Below are 22,432 nucleotides of genomic sequence, written 5' to 3'. Positions count from 1 at the left end.
ATAGTAAAATATCACATGAGCTGCACCAATTAGCCGTTAGCCGTCCTTCCAATTGTTTAAGAATCGTTTTACTTGGTGAATATCAACTCTTTGAAGAAAAGGGAGAATGTTCAATTTTATGGGAATGGTTGACCAATAAATGGCGTTTATAAACTGATGAACAAACATGATGAAAAAGCATGTTATTTACAATACTAGTATGGTATTTTTTGGAAAATTAATGCAGTATGTGTAAATGCATTCAATCAATGTTTTGGCGATGAAAAGAATTTGTTATCGCAAACAATACCAATGTTGTATAATTCGCAATGTAAAGGTGATCGCAAAAAGCCAAAAATTAGATCATCGCAAAAATTGTCGAATATACGTTATTAAACTACTTTGACAAAGGCTATAAATAGGTCAAAATGGGCCCTTTTTATTATCGTGAACTCTGATGTAATGGAATTTGAGAGCGTATTATTTGAAAAAAATCTATGTTGTTCGTGGAGGTATGCTCTTTGTTACGTTTTTGACATATTACTTTTACATCTGCTATGCATTTTGCCAAATACAAATAAATGAGATTAAAAAAAAAATAACTCAGATTTTGTCATGCATGTTTCTCATATAATACCGGCATTAAGTTTTATAATGCAATGGGTGATTTATTTGTTTTTTATTTATATAACGATTTTGTTTGCTTAACTAAATCGAGTCATCTCCCTTAAGGTGTATATTAGCTATTACCCACATCGCAGGTCGTGTAATTTTTCAGGAATGATTCCTTTACTCATGTGGGCAATGATCCACAAATGCAGCACATCAGGATCCAGAATTTCTCTCTACTTTTGCAACTGTATACCCTTATTTTAGATTTTTGAAAACTGAATACAGTTGGTTTTGACAATTGTCATTTGTGCTATACGTACTCCTCGCAGAAGAGTGAAACACTTTCATATGGTTTAATTCGACCCTATTTTGGAATGAGAATTTTTACTTGTACGCATTAAAAACCTATAAACGATATATGGCGATCGACATGATAAACAGAAATTATTTGATCTGTATTGTGGAATAACTTAGTAATTTGTATTTCTAATATTGTTTATCTATAATGATTTGAAAAATGAGTAGATATATCTTAAAATAAATACCTTTGTACGGAATCCTTGCTTTGCCTTAAATTTCAAAACTAATAGCAGGGTCTTCACATGTGACATAGCAAAAAGCTGCATAAAATATCAACCCATTTGTCAAATATATAGTCACTCCACGCCTTACTGTTTGTTTTGATTCAAGTGCCCACAATTTAGATAAACGGCATTGTAAAGACAACCTTTTCCCGCCATTTTTGCATTTTAGCATAAAAGAACTTGTTTTCAAACAGTTTTTCTTTCAGGAACATAGAGCGGATGCTTGAACCAACAAAATATTTAATCAGAGATGTATCGAGATAAGTTTAATAAGTGACAAAAAAATTGTCCAGGTTCAAGCATGCGCTCTATATATCCCACTCGTAAAAAGAGAAGAAAAAGGTCAATTTTCGTCTGATTTTGATTGAATTATGGAAATAGCGTTACTTCGCGGCTATGTTAAGGCTGCCCGATTAATTTCACAGCGATATGTAGAAAGTCACTTGTCTGTACTTCATAAGATATGACGTCATAGTTAACTTTGACGTCACGATCTGCATTCCTTTCGATCGTTCTTAGGGAATGTATCGTAACGTAATAAATGATATTCATTGTGCATAATAAAACCGCTTCATTCCTTTACAAAGACACTGTTGTAAATACTAGTGATACTAAATTCAATATCACCGATATGGAGTATAAAAAAATCAACAGTTTTAAAGCTTCGTAATAGGTAAATAACTTTCATAAACTAATTGTTTTGAGACTCCCCCTGCTACGTGTAATTAAATGAATGGTGATATGTATGTGCATATAAAAAACGGATTGGCACAAGTGAAAGATAAAAACAATCTTAGTATATGTTACGTGAAATCGGGAGAGAAAATAAGTACCACTGTGAATCTTGCTGGGGGAAACCTACCGATTGACCCGATTTTGTGTAAATCGAGCCTTAAAGGTAAAAATGTGCCTAATTTCGATGGCGGTCCGAAATGTTTTGACAATATTTCAAATAAACGAAATATTTATCTGAACCCCCAGCAAGAACTGCAAAATACATTACTTATCGAAGGATTTTTCATAAAAATATTTTTGATTTAATGTCATTATTCACTTGTGGCGATGCGATTTTTATAGATTATTTACCGTGTTAGAATACACCCGTCACGTGCTTAAGAAAAATATATGACGTCACAAAAATACATCAAATATAGTGTTGGATGCCACTGTTAACTTATCTAATAAAAGTTTAAAGAAACTCACTCGGTTAAAGCATTTTTCGATGATTAAAATAGTATCATTTATCGATACATATTTAGCTTCGGACAGCCTTAACATAGCCGCGTTCTGAGGTCATATACAGCAAGTGAGTGCAAATAAATCAAACAAATGTGTGAAACATATTTTTTATATCAACTCTTCTAAACATAGCCTAACATTTTATTGTATCCGAAATACTTTAAAAAATAGTGAATTATAGGGGCCAAATTTAACTCTTATCATATATAGTTCTATTACTATCATTTTTATACTAGAATTTAAAATTTTAGAATTAATTGTATATCAAATGTTTATGTTCATATTCTACACTAATATGCTTGTGTTTTTATAATAAAGAATAAACTGTATAACAATCTAATACATATTGAAATTTATCACCTATTACATATAGATTGAAATGAGCACATATTCGTTTATATATCGGCTTTACGTCAACTTTCAGACATTAAATGTTAATGTAATCAAAATTTTATTAAGCAGATCAAACAAATTCAATAAATAACAGAAATGAATTATCATTTTGATAGCAAATTAATACAAAATGGTATTTGATTTTATTTTGTTATCGAAACGGTGCTATGATGATGTTATCAAATTTGTCATTTAGTCAATTTTCCCCCAATAATGAAGTAAAATTTTATCTCATTTATGAATATTTTATAGTGACTGTTGCTCTTACAATTTAATAAGAACTTGTCAAATATATTTCTATAACAAAATGTACCACATATATTGACATGAGTAATGATTTACTTGTGAAAACCACATTGTTCTTTTGATTTGTTTATTTTTTTGTTTAAGGACAGCTTTACACACAAATACAACTTAATTTAAATGAAAGACATATTTTATACTTGTCCATATTGCCGAATGGAAAACGCTTTTTGTTACAACGAACTTTTTTTTCAAAATGCGTTACATTTTGAACAAAGTCAACCAACTTTCATTTTTTTTTCCAAATTGCGTTGTTACGGTCGATAATACCGCAGTTTGAATAAAAATGTGCTCGGTCCAGTCAAAATTTTTAAGACTCTCAAATATGATAGGTTATTGATTTAACCTAGTTTAGCTCAATGAGACATTAATATAAGAGCCTATGAGATTTTTACCTATCCTGAATACATGTATCAATCTCGCAATGAAAGAGCTCGTCGATAAAACCATCTAGTTTAATCATTCACACATAAAGAACAACAGCTCAAAAGTTTATTGAGATTTGTTCTTTAAAATATCATATGAGCTGCACCAATTGGCAGTAATTGTTTAAGAATCGTTTTACTTGGTGAATATAAACTTTTTGAAGAAAAGGGAGAATGATCAATTCTATGGAGAAGGCAGACCTTTAAATGGCGTTTATAAACTGATGAACAACATGATGACGAAGTATGTGAGATACAATATTAGTATGGTATTTTTGGAAAATTAATGCAATATGCATTAATGCATATTATGTTTGGGAAGGCAATATGTGGGTGTGTTTTTCAATTTATTAATTTTAATAATTTATTTGTTACAAATACGTGTTCTAATCTTGGATCAATATACATGGAGGATTTTTCAACTTTGTAGAAAAATAAGATGGCAGGTATGGGAATTATAGTGATCAAATCTAATTGATTACTAGTGCGGAAACGTGTAATTGGGAGTTGATTTTAATCAACTCTCCTATGCACTTACTCGGGCAAACCGAAAGTGAAACAGTGTTTGGACCTAAGCACAAATCAATACCGCTGACAACACTTAGTTCCTGAAAATAATCGATATATTCAGATGCAATATATTCTGAAGCATTGTTTTTCAAGAAAACCTATTTATTAATACCATGAAAATAATAAAATTTTAAATGGTACAAACACGTAGATATTTTTTGAAGTCGTATGTATTCATATGCTAGAATTCAATATACTAGTCTCGTTCAACCAGACGCTCGGATGTCTCCGTTAATATCCAACAAAACAAAGAGTCTCTCTTGCTTGTCGGAGACAAACGGAGACAGTCGAGCGTTTTGTTGAACAAAACTGGAGTTCAGTCTTGCCTGGATCCATACAATTTCTCAGAAATATTTCGATTACTGATTCTACATGCCATGCAAAATTACATATCGCTGATTTACAAATAAATGATAATCGATAAAATCAAGTCCCGGCAATACTTCAGTACTTTGATTTTTTTATCGCATTTAAAAGGTAAGACACGTGATGCGCAAGGCTAATGCATAGAATATCTATGCGCTTTTATTGCAAGAGTATCAAACAGTGACTACAATCTATTTCAGTCACATTCCATCCAAAGTATGAAATAGAACTGAGTTTTGTAACCACCAAGATGTTAGGTGTTTTAGTTTTTTGTCATCTTACAGCACTTGGTGGTGTGATTTCAGGAATGAGCAACTGTCCAGGTGTCCTAAATAAGGTTATGGGAAAAAGGTTGCCCATCAGCTGGCCAAGAATTGAAAAGAACATTGGTTTCCAAATGTGTCTCAGAAAATGTGAGGCGATGTCCTATTGCCTGTCCATTAACTTTAATCGTGTTTTGTTGGAGTGTGAGCTCAACGATCGGAAGAAAAATGACACAAATGATCTAGTGGATGACGGAAACTACTTTTATGCCGAAACTGTCGTAAGTAGAATGAATACTTTTACTGTATTTTGCTTAAAAATTGTTCTTTTTTATGCTAAAACATCTCTTTAATAAAACTGTGAACCAAGAGCAAAAGCATATATAAAAAAAACCCCATCTTACTTTATTTATTTTACAAAGATTGATAAACAAGTTCTACAACTTATATCATTATCTCTCGTTGGCACGGATGTTAAAGTGAGGGTGTCATTAGTGTGGGAAGAAGCCGGAGTACCTGGAGAGAAACTACGTGTCCAGGCGGGCGACCGCCATACCCTATCACATACAACCACCGTCGATCACGGGGATCGAACTCGGTTCGCAGCGGAGAAAAGCGAGTGCATTTTCCACTACGCTACTTGGACACATAAATCCAAAAAAAGATTTTCAGATTTTGTAATGTGTTGTTTAAATATATTTCGTCATGAAAACAATAAATGATTTTCGATAGATGCTCTTTGTAGATAGTTGGGCTTTTGTAAGGCGCTTTGAAAAACAAATCCTTAATATATATATGGGCTAGAACAGTATGTTTTATTCTTTTATAGAGGACAGACCACCACAGTAACCTTTGCGGAGAAGAGATTTGCAACAATTACTCCACATGTATTACAATGCCAGGGAATAAGAAAGTTTGCATTGAAACAGGTACTGTAAACATTTTACATTTCGCTGTGTTTCTATTTAGTGATAATGGCTTTCGCATACTCTAGTACTCTGCTAAATGTCAAACACGAACATAAATACATGTAAATAGATAAAGAAATCCGGATAAACAATTCCGAGCTAATTCGTGCAAAATCATTTCTCTCCCAATATTGTAAACGCTAAATATGCATGTAATACGTGTACAGAATCTAGAAATACCTGCACAATGAAATTAATATTATAAAAAAATAAAATTAAATGTAGTCAGTCTAATTCATCATTTTGCAAGGAAGTGGATCTTAAAACAACATGTGCAAAGGTACTATATACGATCAGAAATATACATGCATCACAGATTGAAAGATTTTACACACGTACCTTTTAATTGTTAGATCATGAGTGAAAGACAGTTTAATTTTGCTATCAATAAAACTTAAATGACATTGACGTTACATATTGATAAAACTGTAAAGAAATGTATATACAAAAGATATATTTCTATGCAATGTGTATTGTTATATTTCTTTTAGAACTAATGTTGAATTGAACTGTATTTTATCTCTATCTCAAAGACAATGTAGCGTGTGACAGAGTTCATGTAAAGCAAGTGTTTCTTTTCTTGTTTGCTTTCATACATGACCGAAGGTTAGCGTGCTGTCCGCACACTGCTTAGAAGAGTGAGTTCATTATATCGTCGCTAGCTAAAGATTTCTGATCTGCAGTGTTTCTCACAAACCCTTGGCTTATCGCGCTATTAAAAGTCTTAATATTTTTCCCTTAATTTTGATTGGAGTTTACTCACACTGTTCGACCAATTAAAAATGCAAAACATATTTAATTTAATCGACAACGTTTTCGTACTGTTTATTCACAATCGCTCTAATCCATTAATTTTTCAATCGATCCTTCTGTTTGCGTCTTTATGATACTGTAGAAGGCAATGGCGCACTTCCTATGCATTTGATCGTGTATCACTAGGGACATGTATTCATACATTAAGGATTTACTGCTCATAGTCTTTGAATAAATTTAATCTGTATGGAACATTTCGCATTATTCCCATTTATTGAACATATTTTGCATTAAAACATACTTTCAACTTGTCGAAATAAATCCCTACGAAGGCTACCATTGCTGCACTGTGAAGATAAAGTATGGCATCCTTCATTTTTTTCGCTGATTATAAATAGGCTAGGAGATTACGTGACGAAAAAAACCCTCATAACTTTAAATAGCACCTTATGCCAGTAGTTCGTGAGGAGCGATGCAGATCAGATACCCTTGTCTAGCAGTTCAGAAATGATTAATATTTCGCATTATTCAATATTCATACAGATTGTTCCGAATCAGCGCCAGGTATACCAAACGGAAAAATTGTCCAGCGAACTTATTCTCCAGATTTAGTAACCTACAGATGTAATGGTTCTATCCAAACCACGTGTTGCCCTCCTGGCGGGAAATGGGCATCTCTTGATTACCGATGCGAATGGCGTAAGCAAACATTAATCTTTTGCCAATGAACAAATTATATATGTACGAAATTTCTATCGAGGAAAATGTATGATAAAAAATACAATAATTTAATTATTTATCTTTTTTATAGACTGTTCAAAAAGATACATTGTAAAGTGAATTAAACCAGCAATCTTATAGTTTGTATTTTTCCATATCAAATAAAAAACCCCTTACGATATTGAAAAGCAGCTATTGTTTTACCGTATTATATACAGAATGCAAAAGTTTTGCGATATAACACGAAAGTTATGTATTTTCCGCGAAAGTTACACGTTAATTCGCGAAGGTATGGCGATTCTTCGCGAGAAGTGTCGCGTTTATTCTCATCTGAAAATGTTTTTAGCATTGAAATTGAGCTCAAGGGACAAGAGATTAAAACTAATTTTTAATAACCTTCGCAAAGGGATTTAGTTGTATTGCTTTTGACTTTAAACTTTTTATTTTTCTTCTGTCATAAAAACTTTTTAGACGAACTACTTTACTTTTTTACAAACTACTGCTGAAAAACACTTTACCTAAGAATCCCAAGATGTTCTTAGATATAAGAATTTAAAGATAATGCTAATCATAATCCTTTAGAAACCACAAGGCTAGTTGGCTCCAATGTATCCTTTGAGGGACGAGTTGAAGTCTACTTAAATGGATCCTGGGGAACCGTATGTGATGATGGTTTTGGAATGGCGGATGCCAATGTCGTTTGTTCGAGTTTGGGATACCCTGGGTACGTGTTCTTAAGCGTTTAGTTGTCTTGAATGCGTGATTTTGTTCAAGTCCTGATCGATTCACAATATTTACCAAACTGCACTTTCTTTTTGAAAACAGTGTTTGTTTGCAAAGCAAGTTTTTCAAATGACAACAGCTACAAATAACTGATATATCTTTTGAACGATTAAAACACCCAATAAATAAATGACTAAATCAATATTTTAAGTAACTACATCAAATAAAAAAATGGAAGCTGTGTTTTTGTAAAAGTCTTTTAAAATTCCAAATTAACGTAAGCAATATGAGCATTCTTATCTAAAGCTACATTTGCCTAAGGGCATTGTGCTATCACGTACAATAGCTTTTCTTTTTTTGAAAGCATGTCATTAAAATTTTCTATCCTTTAGCTGTATATCAAATAAAAGTACCCATACATAACATAAAATTCAGATTTTTAAGTAACAAAAACACAGTTTTAATTTCTTTTCTAAACTAAAAAACTTTCTACAAAATTAACATTTTACTAGCTGTTCTCCAGATTACATACTTTCACTTCACTATTGTTAATTTGTACTATGGTTTCATTGCTTGTCCTTTCGCATCATGAAATAGATAACGTTGTTAAGGAGATCAACGAATTAACGTGTTCATCGAAGAAATAACGTGATGAATTTATAGAGCAATTATCCTGATATGTTTACCTTTGTATTAGTTCTCATTTGTTCTCCAAATGGCGTCTTTTTAGTGTGATGTTATATTCTTCTGTGAAAGAAATGTCTAAAGCCAGTTCTTGATATGATAGTGTTCCAACCCTTGTTGATAGATAGCTAAGGAGTGTAACTGACAGTTGATGGTCAAATGTTAATAATGATACATAAATATGAAGTTCCTGGCATTTTAATTGAAGTTTGTGAATTACTTTCAATGCAAAAAGGAAGAACCGTTTGAAAAAAAAAACAACAACAAAAATATCATTTCAAAATGTATATTGTGCAAGCATAACACAAAAATACATTGACAAATATTTTCCTTTCAGTGCATTGCAGGTACGTCAAAGTGTTGCATTTGGGATTGGAAGCGGGCAAATATTGATGGATAATGTGGCTTGTTTGTCCAGCGAGATATCAATACTGGAGTGTGCTTATGTTGACTCTAATTCACAAAACTGCGGCCATTACGAAGATGTTGGAGTAATTTGCGAACATTAGTTTGACGAAATTAGTCAAATAATTTTCACCTTTAGCGTAATTCTTTGCTCGTTGCAAATGAATACTGATATTGCAAACAACGTTGTTTTAAGGATCAACAATGTCGATTGAAATTGCAACGAACCTTTTTTTTGCAATTGCTGTATCATTGCATTTATTTCATAAACTTATGCTTGTAAACAGTGTCTTTAATGACAAATATAATTTCGAACTCTCGAGTGGTGCGACTATATCTCTTCATGGATTGTATTATGTAGATCTTAAATTTACTGGCGGGACGAATTCTTTAATAAACAACTTTCATAGATGCTTACTTAATGTTGTTATTTTCATGTATTTAGTATCAATGTGAAAATACGGGTAAAATTTAAGTTTCTCATCAAATTTCATACACTAAAAACTCACTCTTACAAAATGAAACCTTTCTTCTCTGTAAGTTGAAATGGCATTGTGTTTTGTACTCACACTGGTTTATTTCATATCATAATGCAAACTGAAAAGGCCTTAAAAATATTTTTTACTAAACATGTTTATACTTTTTGACAGGTTTTGATTTTGTGATGATTCGACGCAAAAATAATCTAAGTACATGTTTCACACCACAAACAATGAAATTTTGCTGATTATAAATGAATTCCTAATGATTATGAGATGCAAAACTTTTCTCGAACACCATGTTAGTATATGAACGATTCTTCCATATCTTATATATTCTGGTCCAAACAATGTCAACTTGAAAATGACCAAATCTGAAAAAAGGTATTGCACTTAGGATTTGAATCCAGTTAACTGTTTCAGAGATAGAGAAGTTGGAATGCATTAACATTCAACATTACCAGAATAAGTTGTGGAGACAATTGTCCTTTTTAAATGAAATAATATAATCACGAACAAATGATTACTAACAAAGACTAATTGAGAAATACTTTGCACTAAATCTCATGGTACTCGGAAAATGTTTTCAACCATATACTTAGATTATTGTATTTGGTAACGTTGTAAAAGTGCAAGGTAACTGAAAAGAAGCAGAACAACCGAAAAAATATTCAAGAGAAAGAACTCATAAAAAATTTTGAAAGTAAAACTAGACTTTGACCAGTGCATGCACGGATTGACATTACATATGAATTCGGACATTTAATTACGACATAGATACATCGATACACCGTATTGTTGACATTTGCATAACCAAGCTTTAAGCCTACAATACTGCTATTAATTCATCGGGGGATGCATTTTAATTTCCCGGAAATCTAAAACACAAACATTTACAATAATATTATTTCGAAACGAAATTGAAAGATCTATGATTGTCGTAAATATTTCCCGATACGCCATGGTTGATTTGATTATGTTAAATGTTATTACAACTCGTTATGATGAGCCTTTGTTATCTATATATCCAACTGAATGAAACTGAAAGGCTGGACAATGTTAAGAATGACTAAAAAGCACAGCTTCTTTTAACTGCAAGCACAAATTGCCTGTAAACATGCACGTAGACATAAAAGATCAATATAAAAATGTTCCAGTCCGTGGAAATTAACAAAAATAGATCACAAACAATGTAGGATGAGGATTTCAACGAAAGAAGTCATTTAAAATATTCATTTTATAATGAACTATTTCGTGTACATCAATCATAACCAATTTCAAATTATTTTTCTTTATGAAATAATGATTTGGTAATTTACCGTTGTACCATTATATGTATGAATATAACAATAATGTACCATTCCGTGAAAGTCAATTAAAATGGTGTAGGAATTGTGACAAAACAGGTCTCTGACTTTTAAGTTACACTCAATATGTTTTTTCTGTATAAAATATTGATTTTGTAATGTACTATTCCATGTAGATCAATCAAAATTAATGCAAGAAATTGCAATAGAAGACTTCTCTGAATTTTTATTAAAACGCAAAATGTTTTTCTGTATAAAATATTCATTTCAGAAAATAGACTACCATTTGATGTTGATTATTCAAAATTGATGCAGGGAATTGCAATGAAAGAATTATCTAAACTATAAGAGAAACAAATATGTGTTCTCTATATAAAATGTCAATTTAAATGTATTAGTCCGTGTAGATCAATCGGAATAAATAACAAATGATACAGATGACTGCAATGAAAAAAAAATATCGGACATTTAAACAAAAAAGCAATCTTTTCTGTTTATCAAATGACAGCAATTTACAATAAGAATAAGAACTTTTCCGAACTTTTTTCTTTAGATTTTGAGATTCCCTCCTTAATAATGAAAGTATTTTTAAAGCAGCGTTGACTGCTACATTATACTTGAACGTTTCAAATCGAACAAAGTCAAATTCAATAAAGTCCAGTTAAACTTTATATGTACAAAATACCACTGGCAACGAATCAATAAATATTGCTAAGGAGATATATGATTAAAACCCCTGAAATGGTACCGATAACGACACCTTTCTTTTCATATACTTGAAATATTTCAATTTCATACATTGTTATATATCAGATGTCGAAAACTTGATGACATGAAGCATACCATATTCATAGAAGATCTTTCAACTTCAAGCTCATTGCTAGGCCTAGGCGTTAAGATTTGCTCATTGCATATGGAACAAATGATAGAAGTTAACATAGCACCCTTTTTCGTTGTTCGATTGTTTAAGAGATAATTCTAGTACTATGTATTTAGTATAATGATACGAACTTAATAGTCTGCATAGTATATTTTGGTGTGGTTCAAAACTTCATGAACTAAAATCATGTGGTTTTTCTGATTACTGAACCATTTCAATTTACCGAAATCTGCCGAAATAAAAGGATTGTTGTAATTAACTTCAGATTGAAAGCAAATTTTAAACATACGGCGTTTTGACTGTAACCAAGATTCTCATTTATTTTCGTAAAGGGGAAATATGAGTGAAAACTTTGTGTTATCGAACTTGTTCAATCAGATAATTTTCAAGTCTTTTGTCAGAAAAAGTGACCGTTTAGTGTATGCAACACCTTCAATTTTATACTTTGTGTATTGTTGAAATCAATAACATCAACAGTAATTGCTAAAAAATGATATTTGTTAGGTCAGGAATTTCCAATCTAGCAATACCAAGTACTTTAAATTATTTAGCTTTTGTTGTTGAGCAATATTAAAATGATGTATAAAAAAAGAAACACGTATACATTCACCAAAGTTAGTTACAAAATATTTCCACTACAATTAATCAAAACATTGCCAATATTTGGTCTAGAATATTTCGATTAATCTAAAATAAAATGAGAAAAAAAAAACAAAATAAATTTGTCAATATATCTTAATGAGTAACGCCCAAATATCGAATTGAATAGATAAAAATCAGGTAAAAAATACAAAAGTTATTAAAATAACGCGCTTTATGCTTTGTACTTTTCGAACGACGTTATGGAGTAACGTCATATGTCTGTTACGTTATTTTTCTGTTTTGTCAAAAATGCCATTAGACCCTTTTTTGACTGGTGCAATAAAATATTATTGCCATACTTGTATATTTGTAGAAATAACGTTGTAGTTACCTTTGCTAAGATATATCATATACATAACATTTCAATAACGACACATCATGCTTGTAATCTTCTATACAAAATAATGTATTTAAAAAAAGGCAAACTAAAGTTGTTTGTTATTTGTTTGCAATCAATTTGGAAATTCAATATTCCCGAAAGTGGGCTTAACTTTGTGAGATGATTAAAGAAAATGCTTAATTGCAATCACAGGATGAACCTCTGCAATTCAGTCAACTGAATATTAACTGAAAGGTCTGCATAGCTGTGCCATTCAGTAACCTTTCAGTTACCTTTCAGTCACATTACAGTTAACTGAATGGCAGAGGTTCATTCTGTGAATGTGATCAGGTTCCGGGATCTTCAAACAGTCTTAAATCTTAAGTCAGACTTAAATCATTTGATTTGCACTTAAATTTTAAGATCGCTCTTAAAGTGGATCACAAAAAATGACTTTGAGTTATATTAAGTATGAAATACTGTCTTGAATATTAAAACTGCTATTAGTATAAAGATTGTTACTAAGTAAGGTCAAGATGGCGACACTGGTTGGATTTTTGCAAAGGATTCATCAGCAATGAAGGCGGTCCCTCGTCCTCGGAGTTTTGGCGACCGTTTAAACCCGCTTGAGATGAGAACAGACGATGAACTCTACGAAACGTACCGATTTTGTTGACCCATATAATCTTGCTCTGTGCCATGGTTGCCGACAGAGTAAGTAATGTGACGAGAGTGTCGATGGCTTTGGCACCAATGCTGCAACTTCTGGTGTTTCTCAGGTTTTAGCTATGGGGGCATTTCAACAACTTCGTGCCGTGCATGTATCGAAGGCGACGGCAGGACGATGAATGGCCTTAGCTTTCTCCGATTATGCCGGACGATTCATTCGCTTTCCAACCGGACAGGAGGCCCTAAACCTACGACATATCAAATAAAGTTGAACGTCTCAAAATTTGATCTATCTTCATGAAAATAGGTTATCCGTTTTATATTTGGAAACAAAATGATGATATTGTTTTAACTCTATGTCACTGTTATAGAGATGATCCAGTATTGTATATTTATAACAGGGATGAAGTGACACTTGGATTTCTCTCCATTTTGAAAGAAGTCATGTGTAAGAATTTCTTCATCTTCTTGAAGATAAAGATTCCAAACATAGCCACAAGTAGAGCCCCAATGATACAAACACTTATCAACATGGCTTTGTGTTTCAAGTCAAGGCCATCCCAAAACGAACTGGGAGAATGTTTCTCTGTCAATTGACGAAAACAATCAAATTTAAAATCAAATTATTATATTGAAAACATAAAATGATACGATGTTTATTCTTATGTTTGTTGTTAGTTTACAAATGTGAGTTGATGTGTGTTGTATATGATTACTTAATATGTATGTTTTATTTAGAAAATAACGAAACAAATATCAGTACATCGATGTTATAGCTCAATTTAACAAAATTAAGTATGTTAGGTTTTAAAGATATCATTATCGTCAGAAATGAATTTCTATTTTAATAATAAATAGTTATGATTTTACAAACATAAAAAACCTGAGAAAAAGTCAATACCTTCGATCAGAAATTCGTTGACATATGTTTTGAAAAAAATGCTAGCATTCGATGCGATTTCCTTGTCTGAAACAGCGAAATGACCTATTAATATTATTGAATGAAATCGAAAGCGAGTACTACGTAGTTCTCAAAATGGTTGCTATTGGCAACTATCCAAAAGTAAAAAAAAAATATAAAAAAATGGAAAATGAAAAGATAAAATATTCGCACTTCTGCATCCAATTGTATGATTACACTGTTGTTCATCACAATCGCATTTTAACTGACATTCAGTTCCGTAATTAGGAAAGCGACAAGGGAGTGTACAGTTCGGTCCATAGTATCCCGATAAACACGCTAATAATAAATGGAGTAGAATTAATAATAGAAAAAAGACTACGTAGTAGATTTTGTGTTGTAAAAATGAAACATATTTACATGGACATACGATATATCGATGTTGTACGTTAAATAAGCTTGTTTTTGTTATATAGATTATCTTCATAAAAAAAGGTTGATATCCCACAAGAGCAAGAAGACCTCAATATTATTCCTTGTCTTAAATTGAATGTTGATAAACTATAGAATATAAAAACCATAAGATGATTATTAACATTCCTTAATAAATGATTCACTGATAACTTATTTCCTACCTCCACATTGATTAGTTTTGGTATCTAGTTTATTGTCATCACAGCACAGTGGAAATCTGCAAAATCGCAAAGAAACAAACATTTTGAACAGAAATAAAACTTTTATTACCATTTCAATAATATGTGATATTATAATCAATCTTAGTATAATTATCTTTACAATGTAATTAAAACCTGCAAATTGCTTTATCCTGACTTTGACTGCATTTCAAGTCCAAATGAAACATAAAAACTTGAACACTAATGAATGTCCTTTTGAAAATCATGGCAATCGCCATTTTTGTGTTTCTCGACCTGCATATAATGATGATTTTAAATCATTTCCTCCTTTTGAACAACAAGAGGAAATACGTCTGGCATTGAAAATTATCTCACACAAATGACAGATTTAGAAATTCAATTGGTAAATTAATTTTATGAAAGTGGTCGTGTATTGGGTAGATTGCTAGAGGATATAATTGTTGAAAGCTAAATCTCTGTGGTTTTCAAATACATGATATTGTACATGTACACCAGGAACAAAAACGTTTTAATGCTTATTTCAATATATGCATTGGTACCTCTTCCGCGTTTTTATTTAATGATTGGTTTGTTATTACCACTTCAAGGTATCCGACCCATATTAGGACCTATTTGTTTTACCTTGAATATCCATTATGAATTAAATATTCTGATATTATTTCAAAGAATGTGAGAGTAGAAAAAGATTTATCGAGAGAGATATTCAAAAATATTGTTAACTAAGCAATAATCAATAAATGAAGATGCATTAAGGTATATGGGGACAAGCACATTTTTTTTATAAAAAGTAAATACAAAGGATATCAATAAATGCTTCGGTGAAAAGATTTATTTAATCATAAGAAATACAAAAACTATTGAATTTTTTTTTATACCGAATACAATCTATTAGAATAAACCTTTTTTTAATTAAAAGCAAAGGGTGGCAACTCTTTACGAAAACTAAAAAGTGATTTATTAGGACACATTCCTCTCTTACATATTGATACTTAAGCATGAAAAATTTGTCAAAGTATGTAGAGCATTAAACCTACATGTATACACATCTGTTATGCATTAAGATTCATTTAATCTGGTCCTATTATGGATCGGATACCTTAAAATCTCATAATCATTTAGGTCTTTTAATTTTTGTTATAAAAAACCCCCATAGAACGAGAACAATGTGGGGGATGGGGGCACTTTGTGCGTAAATACCATGTGTGTTTAAGGGGTTGGGGGGACGAAAAGCAGATGTTCGTCCATAGGACTTAATAACAAATATCTACCTCCTTCCTGTGTAACCTCTGTGTGGCCGATCTCACGATCTATGTTATTTATCCGATGAAACCACCTCATAACAAACAGATCCAAATGAACGATATTAATAGAAAATTAATTTGTTCACGAGGTTTTACTAAGAGAGCCCCGTGCCAAATAAAAAATATCGCCCTTCTCCGTAGAAGAAAATTTAAGATTATCTCTTTTGTATTCTTTATACTAAATTGATATATTAATACATTGATATTTATCTGCAATTTATACGTTTGTCTTTCCTTGAGCTTGCTATTAAACAAGATGTTGGAGTCAATAGTAAACTGTAACTTGGGATGTACATGAATGTCCAATGATAAAAATACTTAATAACACCAATGTTTTGTGGTCATTCATAGATGTATAATCGTACAATAAATTCTAAAAAAGTATGAAACTAAATCAAATTTAAAGTCAATTGTTTGAAAAAAAATTTAAGTTTGTGCCACAATTTGATACTATTAGTACGGCTGTAAACAAATATCGGCTACTATATTTTGTCTTTTTAACAAATGAACCAGATTATAATTTGAACAGAATATGTAAATAATGAGCAATAACTCTTAATTTGAAATTCATATAATGATACTGAAGTTATCTTTCCCAATAAAATCCGAACTTCATGTAGATACTGATTGATAAATTGTCATTCAACGCATCACTGCATTCCGAATTCGATAGAAGGAAGTTTCTGATTAGGGAAACAGTAAATTGTACTCGCTTTGAAGAACAATTAATTTATTGCTGTAATACATCCATCATTTTTAAAGATCTTTTTGTCAACATATAATTAACCCGTGTTCTTTATTCAATTATTTATCGATTGCAAACCGATGAGTAATGATTTCTTATAATCATGTAGGTGACAAATCATACTCCGAATCAAGGAGTCGTGTTCCTGGAATAAACCATATTTTGTCAAGAACATTGATCTCATAATTATACATGTAACAATGCTAACATGTAGTTACTAGTCAAACAACGCATAGTTATTGTAAGGTCACCGAGAAATACCTTTTAATTAAAAAAAAAAGTTGTTTTCAAGAATGCAGATGAATTATTAACCTATTATTTTCATTAATCAATAAACTGTTCACAGAGTTCTAAATTTGATATTAAATATGTTATGCAAGCGGTGGACCATTTGCATAGCATTCTTAATAAACAGTCAACAAATAATTTGAATTTCAGATCTTGCACATGTATTATTTATCTTTAAGTTAAAGCAAAAATAACTGCAATTTTCATGTTATTTTTTTTTTTCGAAAGTGTTATTTTCTTGTAAAATGACAAAAAAATATCATGGCTTTTAAATTTTTGTTATCCATATTTTTGTGGGGAAATCCGTTAAAAAGCCTTAATTGGAACAACATGGAATTATTGTTGTCCTGTACAAAAATTGATTTGCTATATATCCTTTAGAAAAGAAATCTCTCTTTTGACACAAATCAATGATTTATTAAAATCTTATTTATCATAAAGGTTCAAGTTACATGCAGACTTATAATACTAGCAGGTTTATGCACCAAAATAAAATTATAAAAAATACAGCTCATATTTATCAACATGAGTGTCTATCCTCACAAAGAGAAGAACAAAGAGGATTTAGGTGATTTAGAAAATCACACGTTGCCATACGTTCTACACGTTAAACAACTATAGACAGGTCAACATATGTCTACATATATACAATTAAACAATATATATAAGTTGTTGAAGATGTCTAGTTTGTTCAATTCAAGAGGTAAGGTGTAGTTTTTTAAATGTCTGTCTGTAGACAATACGGAACAGTCTCTAATATAACATCAATATATATGAATATATAAAATTCAATCTTGATACATGAGTTTTGCCTCTTTTTGCGTTTTTCTCTTATACGTTCTGTTTTGTTATCACCACTACAGATATACCGATGATGACCAAAAGAAGAAATCCAAATACAGAGAAACAAATCAGCATTGCTGTCTTCCTTGAATTCATACAAGTCCATTGTCCGTTACATTCGTCCCCTATAACTGCCAATATAATTTGATATACATAATTGATAAGGCTAATAGTTGTAATAAAATCTGCAGAGTAAATACACGCTATTTTTTATGTAATTTTGCTAGGCATATATTTCGCATTAAACGAAAAACAAGATAAACAATATGTTTTATAGAACTAAGAACAAAATAGGATATTTTTTTTCTAAATATGGTATTGAAAGCATATATATGTACACAGACCGATATGCATGATCTCTAATATAGAGCGTCAATAATTATGATTAATGTAATACCTTCCAATCATAAAACATTTATGTTTTAAAACTCATAACTTATCACGATATCTTTTTTTGGTTCGAAAAAATTCATAAACATTAAATTTTAATTAACTTCTCGCTATCAAAATAAAATTATTGGGTTACATCATAGAATCATATCCTCTTGTTTATTGATGATATAAAATTATAAAATGTGCACATGCTTGTACTTGATATAACGTGTATATTTGTATACAATAGAACCATATTAACCAAATAAATATTTTACCTCCATTTGATGTCTCGTTGACTTTTGATTCATTCCGACCAGTAATTGCATTACGACCATTAGTCGAATTACTACCATTAGTCACAGTACGACCATTAGTCACATTCCATACAAGTGGCACTGCATTGGTTTTTACATTGAATGTAAGACCTGATAAAAATACTTGTGTATTTATTTAAATCCATATTTCAAGGAATTTATTATTCTCATAGAAAAGGTCACAAACAACAGAAGATTTGCATTCAGAGTTAAAAAGTGGTCCTTAATGTTTTTTCAAGTTTTACCTGTTTGTGGATGTTTGCTGTCATATGATGGATCATTCGAAGCATTTGTAGTTCTTTTATCCAGAGAATACGTGCTATCAACAGATGACATCGGAAATTCAGCTGAAAATATCAGATGTGTTGTATTTACCAAGTGGGTAGACTATGAAACAGATTTGAAGATTTTCCAATTAAAGAATTTAAACAAAAATATTTGTGATCATTTTAGTTAAGATACCTATTTTCATTTGTGCAGTTGATTTTTTTTAATCTCGTATCATACAGAAAACAATGTTGGAGGGATACATTGGATGCTTGCAATAAATTGTTCTATTTAGATACTGCTATTTTTCTATGTACACTTACTAGATTTGTTAGTAGCAATAAGCAATAATTTTGTTGCTGAAAAAAAGAAAACCAAAATTAGATATTATATATATATATATATATATATATATATATATATATATATATATATATATATATATATATATATATATATATATATATATATAAACACACATTTACATTAATTCAAGGAAATAAAATGTTAAAGAATATAGATGCTGAAATCCGTTTCCTACTTTGGGGTATCTGTTTGGTATATGACTCATTTTGTAGAAAAAGTTTTGTTACATGTCCGGAGAGTAACACTTCAGCAGTAACACTTGTCTGTATATCTGAAAAAGTATATCAAAATGAAATTCCCCTTCATAGTTACACCGACAGTTTTAGCAGAAAATTATTTCTTAGATACAAATGAGTGCAAAACAAAAAAAAAATAAAATAAAAAGAGGCCAGCGGGCCACATCGCTTACCCCATTACAAGTAAGAAATATCAACAGTGTGTTCAACTGTTTAATACAATGACTAGAATTATCAGAATGCAGTGATACAATGTTTGTGAATTCTGCTAAGTCAATACTGTCTGATATAGAGAGCTAAGAAAAGTAAACATACGGACAGACGGATAAACGGACGCTAGACAACAGATTATCAGAAAAGCTGGTTCAAACCTTTAGTTTAAGAAAGCTAATAATATACTTTTACATCCCGTGGTATGATCGCACTGCTGCTGTTCACATTCACACTTTGACTGACAATCCACCCCGTAGTTTGGAAAGCGACACGGAAGAGTACAACTAGGTCCAAAATATCCTTTTTTACACTCTATTTCAATAGAAAAAAAAACACACACAATAAGATTATTTGATAAGTGTATTAACCTGTTATTTGTGTGACAATATTATTTACCACTCATAGCAATAAAAAAAGATGCATGCCTTATATTCAAATTACTAAAACGTATTAAATTCCTTGTGGTTTTACCTGCGCAATTTCGGTTACTTTTACAACATTTTTGAGGCCTACAAAAAAACTATCATCATTAAACGTTTATTAAACAGAATTAAAGTAGTTTAAAAAAGCTTAAGACTCTCTCTCCTCTTGCCATATTTTACATGTAACTACTACTAATACTGACCTACAAGTTGTAGTATCCTGTGCATTTACCAGTAGGAGATTGTGACAGCAAGACACCAAGACAAGTGTACACAGCAGTGACCTTGTAAAAGAAACCTTCTTCTCCATTTATTGATGTATCACAAACGTACTTTTTCAATCCTCACGAACATTTTACATAAGGAAGATATCTAGCTTTTTTTTTTAAATACGATGGTATAATTGTTTTCCTTGTATATTTCATTTAATTATATCACCTCTTCAACAAAGTTACACTAAACTTAATTAATGTGTGTTTGTCAAATTAACTATATTGCACGTCTAGCAGATGAAGACCTAAGGAAATGTGTTTCGCCGATTCTTGATCATTGGCAATTAATTAACTGCAAAACATAGAAATTAACTATGATTCAAAAAGCAAAACATGCATTAGTTTAGAAATTAATGATATTTGACAAATGTTGATAACCAATATACTACATATAAGTATATTTGATAACTTAAATATTTTTTAAATTTTGCTCATAACTATGTGTACACATATTTAGCGATGGATTTGCCGTCTGCAACAAGCTGAGTTAGAGGCAAATAAATAATGAACATTAATGTATTTAATGAAAATGGTTATCCTTGAGCAGCTTCAAAAAAGTAAGTTTGCATTTCGGATATTGCTGATTTTGGTTAAAAAACGTTTCACAAATTACGCATAATCTTACAACTTTTGAGTGAAAATATATACCTGTACGTTCCCAAAGAGAAATTTATTTTGGGAAAGAGTTTAAATAATGATTGGTTTTTCCACTACCCTGATTAAAGTGTTCTCTTCCTTATTTCTATAATGGTCGAAATCAGTAAACGTTTATTGACTATTTCTTTTCTCTTTTTGAAAGATTAAACTACAATTACCTCCAAATCTTGACGAACACTGTGGCAGCAAACGAATAACTCTTTCATGCAGACTATTGCTAAGTTTTTATTTTAAAAAATAAGTTTATTATCTAATATATTTGTTCTCTATTGACATAAATTACAGATGATACTGTAATATCTTTTATAAAAAATTCTTTTATAAAAATTTAATGAAAGAGATGTTCATTATAAATGAAATATTTATGATTGAAAACAGGGCTCTGTCATGTAGTCAGAGTATACATTACAGGGCAGTCAGAAATCAAATCTTATAAGTTTATCGGAGGACCCTCAATCATCTGACTTTCTATAAAAGGGTTATTCTGTTAGTCATTGTTAAATCCAGGGAATCAACGGCTAATAGGATGCAAAAGGGATATGGTCAATATAACATTTGAGGATTTTTTCACCTTTATGATAATTTTTTGCTGTTGTAATGCCGATTATAGCACAAATTTTCTTGGTTCATCAGATATGGATCTAGTATTTACACAGTTATAATAAGGGAAGATTAATAAAATATCTTTAACCCTTTAGTCGGTTTTAACGCCTAGTAAATGTAAGTCTATTGCTTATGTGTTTTTATTGTTTCGGATGTATTACAATGATTTAAATCTGATGTTAAGAAAAGTCTGAACTTTTTGACAATCAAAAACATCATATTGTCAATATTTTAATTCAGTTTAATGCAATTATATGTAAAAAATTTGACGTCATTTAAATGTGGGTTTGTTTAGAAATCAACACAAAATGAATTCGAATGTATTAAGCGTTGTTGATTTGTAATCAATTTACAGAATAATGTGCGTGTATCATACTTGAGCTTTTACTTGGATATAAAAGCAGGTAGGTTCAATATCAATTCTATCAAAACGCACTTGCGCTCTATGGAGTTTGTCACGGGACCAACCCGTATTTATATAGATGTATCAAGCAACCAAAACCTAACTTCTCACATTAAATTTATTGCACTTCTATTTTATTTGCATTTCATTTCATGATATGTTCTGCTTCGCTATGACCAGCACAGAAATACCAATGATTCCAAAGATGAGAGTCCCAAAAACACAGAAACAAATCAACATCGCTATATTCCTCTGATTCATGCATGTCCATAGGTAACCATTGCATT

At 31.0% G+C, this 22,432-nt stretch overlaps 3 protein-coding genes across 3 annotated transcripts; 1 reads left to right on the top strand and 2 right to left on the bottom strand.

Moving 5' to 3' along the window:
- The first annotated feature begins 4,599 nt into the window (after positions 1-4,599).
- On the top strand, positions 4,600-9,421 carry LOC117691371 (deleted in malignant brain tumors 1 protein-like). The gene is made up of 5 exons (XM_034477373.2): positions 4,600-5,015; positions 5,564-5,663; positions 6,999-7,154; positions 7,758-7,899; positions 8,920-9,421. Exons 1-5 carry the CDS (start codon positions 4,722-4,724, stop codon positions 9,089-9,091), a joined length of 864 nt encoding a protein of 287 aa, XP_034333264.2. The 5' UTR covers positions 4,600-4,721; the 3' UTR covers positions 9,092-9,421.
- A 1,652-nt stretch (positions 9,422-11,073) lies between these two features.
- On the bottom strand, positions 11,074-15,201 carry LOC105328248 (uncharacterized). The gene is made up of 5 exons (XM_034477374.2): positions 14,994-15,201; positions 14,820-14,875; positions 14,398-14,523; positions 14,185-14,250; positions 11,074-13,869 (listed from the first exon to the last, which is right to left on the bottom strand). The coding sequence occupies exons 1-5, from the start codon at positions 15,095-15,097 to the stop codon at positions 13,676-13,678; spliced, it is 546 nt and encodes a 181-aa protein (XP_034333265.2). The 5' UTR covers positions 15,098-15,201; the 3' UTR covers positions 11,074-13,675.
- Positions 15,202-17,451: 2,250 nt separating this feature from the next.
- LOC105328246 (uncharacterized) lies at positions 17,452-21,409 on the bottom strand. The gene is made up of 8 exons (XM_034477369.2): positions 20,414-21,409; positions 20,260-20,297; positions 19,975-20,100; positions 19,515-19,610; positions 19,297-19,332; positions 18,952-19,053; positions 18,668-18,817; positions 17,452-18,148 (listed from the first exon to the last, which is right to left on the bottom strand). Exons 1-8 carry the CDS (start codon positions 20,518-20,520, stop codon positions 18,006-18,008), a joined length of 798 nt encoding a protein of 265 aa, XP_034333260.2. The 5' UTR covers positions 20,521-21,409; the 3' UTR covers positions 17,452-18,005.
- Positions 21,410-22,432: the final 1,023 nt, after the last annotated feature.

This window comes from Magallana gigas, chromosome 9 (assembly GCF_963853765.1).
Source record: "Magallana gigas chromosome 9, xbMagGiga1.1, whole genome shotgun sequence".
NCBI lineage: Eukaryota > Metazoa > Mollusca > Bivalvia > Ostreida > Ostreidae > Magallana > Magallana gigas.
This window is presented reverse-complemented; position numbering and strand designations above follow the sequence as displayed.

What these genes read in the sequence shown, in the direction of transcription:
- LOC117691371 (XM_034477373.2), top strand. Translation starts at nt 4,722, where the DNA reads ATGTTAGGTGTTTTAGTTTTTTGTCATCTTACAGCACTTGGTGGTGTG. An exon ending in GAAAGTTTGCATTGAAACAG is followed by an intron (nt 5,664 to 6,998) that starts GTACTGTAAACA and finishes ATATTCATACAG; the next exon opens with ATTGTTCCGAATCAGCGCCA. An exon ending in TCGAGTTTGGGATACCCTGG is followed by an intron (nt 7,900 to 8,919) that starts GTACGTGTTCTT and finishes TTTTCCTTTCAG; the next exon opens with TGCATTGCAGGTACGTCAAA.
- LOC105328248 (XM_034477374.2), bottom strand. Translation starts at nt 15,097, where the DNA reads ATGGCGATTGCCATGATTTTCAAAAGGACATTCATTAGTGTTCAAGTT. An exon ending in CAAAACTAATCAATGTGGAG is followed by an intron (nt 14,524 to 14,819) that starts GTAGGAAATAAG and finishes ATTTATTATTAG; the next exon opens with CGTGTTTATCGGGATACTAT. An exon ending in TCATACAATTGGATGCAGAA is followed by an intron (nt 14,251 to 14,397) that starts GTGCGAATATTT and finishes TCGCTGTTTCAG; the next exon opens with ACAAGGAAATCGCATCGAAT.
- LOC105328246 (XM_034477369.2), bottom strand. Translation starts at nt 20,520, where the DNA reads ATGGAGAAGAAGGTTTCTTTTACAAGGTCACTGCTGTGTACACTTGTC. An exon ending in AAGTAACCGAAATTGCGCAG is followed by an intron (nt 20,101 to 20,259) that starts GTAAAACCACAA and finishes CTATTGAAATAG; the next exon opens with AGTGTAAAAAAGGATATTTT. An exon ending in CAACGAGACATCAAATGGAG is followed by an intron (nt 18,149 to 18,667) that starts GTAAAATATTTA and finishes TTATATTGGCAG; the next exon opens with TTATAGGGGACGAATGTAAC.